Source organism: Pelodiscus sinensis, chromosome 2, assembly GCF_049634645.1.
Source record: "Pelodiscus sinensis isolate JC-2024 chromosome 2, ASM4963464v1, whole genome shotgun sequence".
Taxonomy (NCBI): domain Eukaryota; kingdom Metazoa; phylum Chordata; order Testudines; family Trionychidae; genus Pelodiscus; species Pelodiscus sinensis.
In genome coordinates this window covers 92,385,882-92,398,095 of record NC_134712.1, presented here as the reverse complement: position 1 = coordinate 92,398,095, position 12,214 = coordinate 92,385,882, and the positions used below count along the sequence as shown (strand labels likewise).

The 12,214-nt window shown below is 40.8% G+C and overlaps 1 protein-coding gene across 1 annotated transcript in view; it reads right to left on the bottom strand.

Moving 5' to 3' along the window:
* Positions 1–3,209: 3,209 nt before the first annotated feature.
* Positions 3,210–12,214, bottom strand: part of CCDC102B (coiled-coil domain containing 102B) — a 333,694-nt gene continuing 324,689 nt past the window's right edge. Inside the window, exon 9 of the mRNA XM_006121423.4 lies at positions 3,210–11,803. Within this exon, the coding sequence (XP_006121485.2) occupies positions 11,698–11,803 (106 nt within the window). The 3' untranslated portion in view covers positions 3,210–11,697. The remainder of the gene's footprint in view (positions 11,804–12,214) is intronic.

Sequence of the window (12,214 nt, the reverse complement as noted above, 5' to 3'; positions counted from 1 at the left end):
AGTCAGGCACATAGACAGTCTCTATGGCTGTCAGTCTGGTATGTTTCACAGCCAATGAAATTTTAAGCTAAAAATTGTTTAAGCAATCACATAGCTGGGTAGAAAAATGGATTATAATTGAACTTATTAGCAAGTAGCATCTTGGGTTCTTTTTCTGCCAATCCATTCCAAGATTCTCATTCAACAAATCAAATCATAATCAAGATAAAGGACTTTAATTGAGGGTAATGTTGGTTTGCTATAAACTGATATAGCTCCATTGACGTAAATTTACACCAGCTGATTTCCAGGCCCTTTGCTTTTGTTAAATTCTCAGTAGTTTCCAACTACCAACTCCTAATCTCATTAAACCTGTCTATGGCTTATCCCTCCCTAGTTAGACTATTGCTAATGTTTCTAAAAGCTGCTTTCCTTTTTCTTCCCTTTAACATTTGTGCTGCTCTTATATATTCAAGTAATATGCACAGAAGATCCTGCCTGCCTGACTGCCACAATCACAAGTAAATGAAAAGCAACAGCAGGTTTACCAGAGCAGTAAAGCAGGCCTGCACAACATACAGCCTGTGGGCCACATGCTGCCCGAAAGGGCTCACTGTGCGGCCCCACCCGATCCGCCGGCCGGGTGGAAGAGCGGAGCGCCGCTGGAGAAGAGGAAGTGCAGCGATTCTTGCTGCTGGGCTGCCTGTGTGCAGCTCCAGTGCAAGGAGGCGGGGCATGAGCCAGAGGGCAGGATGCCAGCAGACGCCAGGATGCTGGTGTGACATGGCGTTGTAATGTCACGGCCGGTGACCGCCGGATTAAAAAAGGCTCTGGCAGCCCCACAAACTGGAAGGCAGAAGCCAGGTAGGGGAGGGGAAGGGGCTTGTGCTGAGGGGAGGGAGGCAGGTCAGGAGAAAGGGGAAGGCACCAAGGGACAGGGTGCAGGAGAGACAAATGCCAGGGGGCCAAGTGGAGGCAATGAGGAAAACGGCAGGAGGTCAGGTGTCAGTGGGAGGAGGGACAGGGTGATGCTGGGAGAGGAGAGAGTAAGGGCATTGGGAGCTGTATGTTGTGCAGGCCTGATTTAATTGAAAAATTCTTAATAAAGTATCACCCCCCTCGCCCAAATCTACCCTTGCAGCCAGGGTTGTGAGGTGTCCGGATTTCTACCGGACAGTCTGGTATTTACGCTCTCTGCCCAGTAAAAAAAATTCAAAAAATATCGGGCATGCGCAAAAGCCAGCGTGTTCGGTATTTTTTGGGAGAGCATCTAGCAACCCTACTTGCGACCTGCAGCTGTTTTCTTTGGAGTAAAATGGCCCTCGCCGATTTCCAAGTTGTGCAGGCCTGCAGTAAAGCATTCATAGTTTAGCTTTTTAACCCTTTGACGGGGGGAGATGAGGGTGTCATTTGTAGTAGGACTGAGAAAACAGAGGGGACTTATTAACCAAGATTTTGAATTCTATCCTTGGACAGATGTAGTATGTTTGAAGTAAGTTTACATATTCCTCAGTAGTACTGGGAATCCACTGTCCTCAGTACCTTAGCAACGTTAATTACCAGTATTTGTTCAGCCGGGGGTTTCTGAGAATGTACCTTGTACAAGACACAGGGTTTTGAGTAATGATGTTTGATAAAGTATGTATTATAAGCATTATATTTTTCCCTGGATAAGCCAATGTAGCAGGGAACAGAAATTGCCAGTTGTATCCTCTGCTTCAAGTGCTTGCTGATGTCTCTGAAAAGGATGTGCTGTTGTCAGTTGATATTGACAGCTGTATACATTTGAGACTATTTGAGGGCTGGAGAAACCACGCCTCCTCAAAGAGCTGGCTGGAAAAGTACAGAAAAGGTTTTTGAAAATATCATTTTCCTCTAAATTTTGAATTTATGAAAAATTTCAATGATCCCATATAGTGGTAATAAAGAGCAGCACCAATTTCTGTGGGAAAATGCAACAATATTTCAAAATTCACAAGTAACTGTATCTCACATATAGACATATAGAGCGATCTTAGTATCCTGTCGCATGTATAGCAAAAGGATCCATTCTGTGCTCCCCTTTTGGCCATGAAGCATTCATGAACATGACTATGTACTGTGTGTTGTTGAACATAAGGTAGGTAGCCGAACAGTGTTTGTATTAAAAAGTAAATTGAAAATACACTTTTATTAAGCAAATTTTTCATTTAAGCTAGTTTTATAAAATAAATTTCTTTTAGTATTTTAAAGACAGTTAAAATTATTATATTAAACATGCATATCAGGGAGCATCAAACTTTCACTTTTACAAGTAGTTCTAAGCATTGGTAGAAGTTATCAGTCATAAGAAGACTCAAACCTCACACTACTTACCACTACAGCTGAGTGGAATTGTTTTTCAGCAGGCACAGCCCTTATTTAGCATTGTAAAAGGACATTTGTGCCTATTACATAGTTATATGCACTCTTAAATGTTGAGTTAAGCACCAAAGGTAGAACTGGGCATTCTGGGCATTTTATTCTCAAAATGAGGGTTCCTGCGGCTTTTGATCTGTATGTGTGGCCCCTCCCCAGGTGTATTGCTGGTACAGTAAACTTCCGATAATCCGGCACCTTTAGGACCCAGGGGGTGCCGGATTATCAGATATGCCGGACTATCAGAAGGGGGGGCTATGAGGGGTCTGGAGTGGGGTGGGAGGGGATGCCACCCCAGACTCCTCATAGCCCCCCCTCATGATAGTCCGGCTCTGCCCCAGGCATCCCTGATTCAGCTGCTGCTGGTCAGTTTCAGCAGCAGCTGAATCGGGGATGCTTGCAATAGAGCAGCTGGAGTGCTGCCGGGTTGGTCCAACCCGGCAGGACCCCAGCTGCTCTGCCCCAGGGGTCCCCGATTCAGCTGTTGCTGAAACAGATCAGCGGCTGATTCCAGGAAGCCCGGGGCAGAGCTGCTCTGCCCAGGGCTTCCTGGAATCAGCCGCTGATCTGTCTCAGCAGCGGCTGACTTGGGGACCCCTGAGGCAGAGCAGCTGGGGTCCTGCTGGGTTGGTCCCGCAGCGCCGAGGGGCGGCGCTACGAGACCAACCCCCTAGCACCCCAGCTGCTCTGCCCCAGGCATCCGGATTCAGCCTGCTGGTGAAACTGACGCTGCTGGTCAGTTTCAGCAGCGGCTGAATCCCTACGCCTAGGGCAAAGCAGCTGGGGTGCTGCCGGGTTGGTCTCGCAGCCCCAAGGGGTAGCTCTACGAGACCAACCCTGCAGCACCCCAGCTGCTCTGCTCCCGGCTTCCCAGATTCAGCTGCTGGTCAGTTTCAGCAGCAGCTGAATGGGGGAAGCCTGTCCGGCTGCCCCAGCACTTCCGGGTTCCTGATGGTGCCGGACCATCAGGAGTCCTGGAGCATTGGATGCCGGACAAATGGAGTTTTACTGTACTACTTTCTATGTCCTTCCTTTATCTGAATTGTCCCATCTACAAGCTGTGTAGAGACTAATTTACCTGATGCAACTACATGTTCAAAATAGAGGCCCCAGTCCTGTGCACATGTCACTATCTTGGCAAATATAACAAAGTGGAATAAAACTAATCCTTAAAGGTACTTCAACCTAAAGAAAATCATATTATTTGAAGCAAGTATTCTTATGGAAGAAGTTGAAGACCCAAGAAATGCAGAGCTCTTAGAAAAGAAACACTTAAAAGTACACATGCCACAGATTATATGCCATGGTTAAACTACACAGCTACTGCAATTTATGGCTATATAATACATATATGCTACGCCTAGACTGGCATGATTTTCCACAAAAGTTTTTAACTGAAAAGTTTTTCCGTTAAAAGCATTTGTGGAAAAGAGCGTCTAGATTGGCATGGATGCTTTTCTGCAAAAGCACTTTTTGTGGAAAAGCGTCCATGCCAATCTAGATGCGGTTTTGCGCAAGAAAGCCCCGATCGCCATTTTCGCTGTTTACACTGACGTTCTTGCACAAATGCTTTTGCGCAAGAGGGCTTTTGCCCGAACGGGAGCAGCATAGCATTTCTGCAAGAACACTGACAATCTTACATGAGATCATCAGTGTTCTTGCGGAAATTCAAGCAGCCAGTGTAGACAGCTCGCAAGTTTTTCCACAAAGGCAGCTGCCTTTGCGGAAAAGATTGCCAGTCTAGATGCAGCCATAGGGTGTGAATTACATTATTATATGTGATGTATACACAAGTAACTACTTGGTACCTTCTTTGAAAGCCATATTGATTACATGGAAAATGCCACAATATTAACTTCACCCTAATTACTAAAAGATATGGCTTTGTTGTACATTGTTTTTCACTGATAATTAAAGTAGTAGACCCTGGTGAGGGCTGCAGTTGGAATCATCCAGGGAGAAGTATTCTTCTGATATTTTTGCCTGACATTGGAACATGCTGGTACACTCACAGTGTAGCCAATGTCATGTTGGTACCAGTAAATCATTCTGAGAGAGAACTAACAAAGTAGCAGCCAATACAATAATAGCCGCACAAACTTGATTTGTTTAACTGGGTAAGATGGTTAGAGGGCAGCAAGATAGTTCTTGATTTCTGTATTGCCCATTGCTTGAAGGACTCCACAAAGGGCAGCTTGACTGTTGAGAAGAATATGCTGTAATAAAAGAATATGACCAATCATCACTTATACTGAAGAACATGTAAACTATTATAGGATATTGCAACTGCCAAAGAAATGATTGGTATAGAAAAGGAAACAAACCTACTCACCTATCTGAACTCTGTATTCCACTAGATACAAATACTAGGGATGAAGACAATAATACAGGATATATTGATGGCAAAATACCACTAAGGTTTAATAAAGCCAGTAGGGACTGTCCGCCTGACATTCGAGGGGGACCGAGGCCCTTGAACCTCACTACTGGCAGACCGCAAGTAAGAGTTTTATTGGAGAAAAATTCCAGCCCCCTGGACAGGACCAAGCATAATGGTCTTTAGCCCCCAGTCACCTAGCTGGGGCAGACTACAAGCAACACACGAGCCTACTGTTCTAGGGATGAACTGGTGTCCAGCGCAGAGTTGGAGATGGTGACAGGTGGTCGTGGGACCCAGACCCACCCTGCTTCACTAGGTCCTAGCCCAGGGCTCAAACAGTGATGGATGGGTCTACTATTTGTCAGCAGGAATCCTCCTGAAACACGTTGACCCACTTATGGGCAGCAGAACCAGACTAGTCTCGTATCCGTAGGCTACCTTCTACCACAGTTTATTTGCAGGGCTCTGTGGTCCAAAGTTCACCTATTTCCTCTGGGTACTCAGCTGCTGGCAGCTCCATGTGGTCCACAAGGCATCGGTCCACTCTGGGGCTAGGCCAGGCTCTTGCAGAGGTGCCTCTTCCCTAGAAGAGATGTCCGTTCTCTCTAGTGGCTCAGCAGAAAACTGGTTGTTGAATCCATTTACTTTCATATTGATTATATGACTGGAACTCCAATTCACTTGTATTAAAAGAAAAGGACTGCATTGTATAAATACTATAGGAATTGTTTTTGGCTAATGAGTTTAGCAAGTGAATTGATGACTTCTGATGTATTTACTGATTCAGAATTTACAAACTCCTTCCCCTTCTATAACCTCTTCCACGGAAAACAAAAACTAAATGATAAAAGGCACAGGTCTGTTTGTCCTTTTCTTAGCCATATTTACCCCCTTTCAAATGGCAATAACCTAAGAAATATGATATCCCTTTGTGCCATGAAACAGATTCATTATGCAGAGTACTTTTCTGATTATGATCAATTTGCACCGAAAATGGAACCACTTTGAATCTATTCCGTTTGTGATTGAAACAGTCAACATAATTGCATTTGTGTTCAAACGTGCTTATGTTTGTTCAACCAATCCCATGGAATATTAATTGGAAAGAAGTGTGTTTTGATGTTAGATTTTTGGTTTTGATTATTCCTCTGTTTGTGTCTTTACTGGTTTAAAACACTCATCTCCTGCCTCAGGCTCTACATAAATAGGCAGGGGGAGTTATAAAGAGTTATAAATTTCTGTGTCCAGCTGTAGGGGAATTATCTATGAATACGCTTTCTGATCCAGTGTATGCAAGTGTTTTCTCCTTCACAAGAACTGAGGAAGATATCTGTGAATGGTCTTCTAAGGATTCCTCACAAATGTACTAGGCTGGAGGGACAGGGTATCAGCAGACAATTATGGGAATTTGAAGATTGGGAGAGCATAAATAAGGCATAAAGTTATTACAGCCCCTGCATTCTTCTGAACTGCACAGAATCCTATCAAAATACTCTATTTTGCCATTAAGTGGACAATAGGATAAGCATATTGTTTTGCAATTTATCTCCTAAAAATGTTAAGCAGCCACGCAGGTAAAGTTGTAGAGAGCCATCCTCAAAGTTTCCTAAGGAACAGCTATCTAAGATGTCATTAGAAAATTTTGAAAATTACTCGTATGGCTTCCCATTACTGTTTGAGCAGCATTTGTGACATTCACATCTGATAAATATACTTTTTGACCTTTGTTAACTTATAGTAAGCTTCTGCAGAAAGAAGTAGAGTTGAATACTGATATATTTCTATATGATGAAGAAAAACTAATGATTAGAATGTTAGACTAGAATTTAGGAGTGCTGAGTTCCTGAGCTGGGTCATAGCTTTCCTGTGTCATAATCTCTTTGAGCCTTACTTTCCTATGTGTAAAATGAGGATAATAGAATGTTCCTGCATCACAAGGGTGTTGTAATAAAGTTGCTGTAATAAGGCATACAATTATTAGGATGTTGAGCAGATATTTACGGAAATTTAAAGCTAAATTCACTTTAGTCATGATTTTGCAATGTGTGTGCTCTCTTCTTGACACCTTTAAAATAACTGGCCTGACTATTCACAGACAAAATATTTCAAGGTTACATTCTTAAGCAGCTGCTGAAATAAAATTTTCTATTTGTACATATAGCTGTCTCTCATCCTGTTAGCAAAGCAACTGAATCTGAATTCCAGAATTGATTAGTAGGCACTTGAAAGCATATCAATGCCCAGACTTCCAAAAAAAAAAAAAAGGTGTTGAATAAATTTGGATGAATACTTTTGAAGAACCCATAGTTTTCTAATGAACAAGAAGAGATACTAATTATGCTGGGTAAGTTGCCTCTGGCTAACTGTTCTAATCTTATACTTGCCACTGCAACCTTTGTCCTGTCCAGATACACTATATCAATGTTACCACCACTTGTATCTCACCATGGGAACTAACAAAAGATTTACCCCATAGTACTAGCTAGATTGTTGGGGTTGCCTTAAACTGAAGTGCTTCTTGGGATCCAACGATTGTTTTCTTTCTCTCGCTTTTTGAGATTTGACAGAAAATTACAGACCCCTAGTTCTCCAGACATACTGTCTATTGCTTTGGTGTCATGTTTTGATAACAATTTGAAATAACATGAACATGACTCCTGAAACTTTAAGAATTCTTCCCATTGCTGAGCCTGTAGGGCTTTCATGTTGAACAACAAACTAATTTTTGAAACCACATCAATTTTCCAATGTTCTAAGGCATAGTGTACTTTAACATTGTGCATATTGCATGACTTTACTACATTTCTAAGTTCATTACTGTAATTATTAAGATTATGATAAAAAATTTGAAAATGAAGAATTGTATGCTTTTGATTTACATTTTGTATATTGGCATTTTCACTATGGCTTAATTACACATAGGAATGTGATGAATTTCATTGGGCAGACAGGAAGATTCTGAGTGAACAGCAGTAATTGAATGGGGGTGGGGGATGCTCAAGTGTGTTCCGTATTTTATCGCACCATCTTAAGAATGAGTAAGACCAGAAGACGGTATTAGAACAGTCTGTGTCTTATATTTTAATTTTGTGGTAGAGTTGTTTTTCAGAAAGGAAATTACAGTCTAAAGAATAATGTTTACTGGATGGAAATTCAATTTCAATTGCAATTTTTAAAATGATTATTTTTAATCTTCAGATTTTAAATCAAAACATGAAAAAATCCATTTGGAAAAGAATATCTCTTTGCCAATGTATGATTATTCTCTAAATTTTTAAGCATTACTCATTCTAGCTTGATTTGCAATTCCGAATGCTTACATTTGCAGCCCTATTCCGAAATAGGCTGCAAGTGTAAACATATCCTAAGAGGCATAGAGAAGTAGAAATCCAAGTAAAAATGGAGAAACCCTTGCAAAAAAAAGAAGGGAGACAATGTGCCTTAGAGTATTCGTGGGTATTACAGGCACCTGGGGGTGGGTAAGAGGCAGGAATAGAACAGAAAACCAACCTGTTTGTGTGGCATAATTCTTATGGATACCAGCAGGTTTCTTAGTGGATAGCCTTACAGAAATTTATTTCTGCTGTGATAGTGAAAGACAGCAAGCACTAGAGTGCATTCACCAGGGTATTGTATGTAGCTGCATATGAAAAAGTTATTAAGGAAAAGTGAAGTCAAGGAAATGACATTTGCTGTTTTAGTGTTCTGAAAGCTCTCTCTCTTCTGAAATCTAATATAGAATTCAGGCCATTAAATGTGGAAAAGATAGAAAAACATGGAGTTATTTGAAGGTAAATTCAAACTGCAAAAATAGTTTAAAATCTGATCAATATTATTTGCTGCATAATGATCATGTAATGGGGATATGCTTACTTAAATAAACAGAAAACACTGAATTTATCTACTCTGGTTCCCTCAGGGTATGTCTACACTACCACCCTTGTTCAAGCTAGGGTGGTAATGTAGGCAACCGGAGTTGCAAATGAAGCCTGGGATTTGAATTTCCCGGGCTTCATTTGCATATTGCCGGGCGCCGCCATTTTTAAATGTCCGCTAGTGCGGACTCCGTGCCCCGCGGCTACACGTGGCACGGACTAGGTAGTTCGGATTAGGCTTCCTATTCCGAACTACCGTTACTCCTCGTTCCACTAGGAGTTCGAACTAGGGTGGTAGTGTAGACATTAGTTCGAACTAGGGTGGTAGTGTAAACATACCCTCACTTCCTTCTGTGGCTTGTAAGTGTGAAAGGAGTATTCTGAATCAAATATGAACAGTTCTAAGAAATATATCCTCAATAAGAAATAGTGGGGAAGTCAGATTTGGGAAGGCAGGAAAAAAAGAGTTTGGACAAAAAAAGCGAAATCACTCTTTTTAACATTATCAGAATCGTAATTCCCACAAATTCTGAATTGTGTTTCAAAAAGACTGATCTCAGTCAATGTATAACTTCACCCCAGAGGAGAGCATCAGCTATGGATATCTGAGAAAGGACAGCAAACCATTTTACTATTCCTAAACATCCTCAGAAGACAGCATTAAGAGGAGCCGGCCAGGCACGCGTCCATAAAGATATAGAACAGGGAAGAGGATTGTAGGATACTGTAAGGAAGATGAGACCATCCAATGTTCTAGTGCAGGGGTCTCCAAACTTTTCAGCCCGAGGGCCGCATTAACTATCAAACAGCAGTTCGGGGGCCGACTACACACTTGAGGTCCAAATAAAAAACAATCAAAACATGGATGTTGTTTTTAATTATTTATTTAATATTATTTTATTCAGTTATTATTTAATAACACATTGATACACTACACATGAACACCTGTATTAGTGTGAATGGTGAAATTGTTTCCTGGATGCCAAAATAGCAGAAGCAAAATGCAGGACAATGTAGCACTTTAAAGACTAACAAGATGGTTTATTAGATGATGAGCTTTCATGGGCCAGACCCACTTCCTCAGATCAAATCATAGCAGACATTTCTGGCTTTAGATTTGTTGTCCCTAACATCAACAGTGACCTGAGATTATCATCGGACAAGTTTGTTCTCAAATTGTTCTTCAGGTATTTCATTCTTGAAAATGTTTGTTCACACAGGTATGTTGTTCCAAAGATTGAAAGGTACCTTGATGCAAAAGTTTTGACATTAGGAAAGTCTTCCTTGGGCAAAAACTGGTAAAAACCCACCAGTCCTATTTTGAACTTGTCCCTAAGGAGGTCATTTGCTTGCAACTCAATGACTTCCAGCTGCAGTTCATCTGGGCAACTGGCCACATCTGCTTCAAATGGGTTTTGAAACAATCTCACTTCTTCTGCCTTTGAATCCAAAAAGGTCTCCACGGGCCGGATGAGAGGGCCTCGCGGGCCGCATCCGGCCCCCGGGCCGTAGTTTGGAGACCCCTGTTCTAGTGGAATTTGAAGGTGTGGCCAAACTTGATGGTTTCAAAAAAATTAAAAATTCCTCTTGGGACATGTCTACACTAGGAAAGTATTTTGAAATTAGTAAACTCAACTTAATATCTCCCTATTTAACAAATTTGAACTAGCATGTCCACACTATGGGGAAGCCTTGAAATTAGTCCGAGGCAGGCTCCATTTATGTGGATATGCTACTTCGGACTTGGACCTCCAGGAACCACTGGAAAGTAATTAGTTCAAATTACTCTGGGGAGTAATTATTTCAAAATAGCAGCACCGGAGTGTCCAGCCTAATGCTATCTTACAATAACTATTTCAGAATTAGTGTTACTCCTTATGAAAAGCAGGAGTACAGATTTCGAATTCCACAGCCCATTATTTCAAAATAATGGGCTTGGTAGTGGGGATGTTCTGCTTACAAATTTGACCTGAGCGGGGAGGGGAAAAGGTGGTTATTTTGAAATAAATTCCTAATGTAGACCAAGACTTGGAGTTTCAGGCTCATATGGACACAATATCAAACTTCAACAAGAGGACTGCAGAACTGTCATGTTGGGTCCATAGAATCCCTGTGAACCAAAATTTTTAATTCTTTTTATATCCCTATTAATGATTCTAGTTGGTGTTGACCCTGATAGAGAATACCCATGAGCCAATGACAGAGAAATGCTGGTCTCTTCCTTCATTTATTAACACTTGAGAGAATGGTATTTCAAAATTTTCTGATACTGTTATTTTGAAATTCCTAATGCTAGTCCTAATGCTTAGAATACTATTTCATATAAAAAGATTACTGATACTTAAACATAATTTAAATACTTATACACATATAGTTAATAAAACAGAGAAATTTAAATGAAAGCACAGTTAAGATCTTAAGCTTGTTTTGCAAAGCTAATATGTACATGTTTACATGCATATGTGGGGGGGGAGGGGTAAGGTGAAGGGCTGTGGGATAACAGAAAATATAAAAGGGGAGGGTTGATTTGAAATCCACAGACCTCAAAATGCTTTATGAAGGAAGATAGGCACCTTCTAACATTAGATTGATGTAAATAAACTGAAGTACAGAGGAGGGAAGTGACTTGTCCACATTTACACAAAAGTTCAGAAGCAAAGCAGGGAATAGAATTTAAGTCCTCTGGTTCCCAGTTCATAGCTTTGTCCCCTGCACAATACTAAATCTGAACCAGGTAGCCTTCACATTGTGTGTTTTAAATTCAGTTTGTCTAGGACATCGCCATAGTAAGTAAAATCAGATTATTGCTTTAAGAGAAAGCAATCAAAAGAACTAAGATGAAAAATGTATAACTGCAAATTCCAGTTCAAATTTGGTACATATCATAGTAAACATATTTCCTGTGAGTCTAATGTAAAATGAACCCGGATTAGTAGACAAAATACATATTATATTCCTTTGTACAGATTTGCCACGTGTTTAACAACTGTCTCTTTCTTGTAAAGCTTTTTTTAGTTTTTCTCCGTTCCTAATGATCATTCTGGGTTTTGTCATTGGAGGGCTGTTCTAGAAAGCAGGTTGGCCCCCCTCTTCTTCAGTCACTGCCTCCACGAAGTCTCCAAAATCATACATGTTGCCAAATCCTGAGCTCACTTTCTGCTGTCTCTTTAATCTGAAAGCAAACAAAGTATGTGACCAGAAAATAAGTCAGAAATGTCACTTGTAAATTTAAAACCACAGCACATCAAATGTCTTCCAATAAAAAGTTTTATCACTCAAGTGTAAGACACTAGAAGTTTAGATATGAGAAGAATTTTGCAGCTCAGTTAACTTGAGGGAAGATACTGAATTTTTTTCCCCAACAAGTGATTCCTTCAGGCACCCAAGGGAAAAAAAGATACGGCCTTAGATTATATTATCTAAAATAATCTTTTACAACAAGAAGCAGGGTATGCATTAAGATAATGCAAAGCACTGGTTGACCAAGTTTTCATTTCTGGAGGGCAGGATGGAGCTACGAAATTAGTAGAAACAGCCACCTTGAAGAAATATATTGGGTTTGATAAATTATACCATAACATTC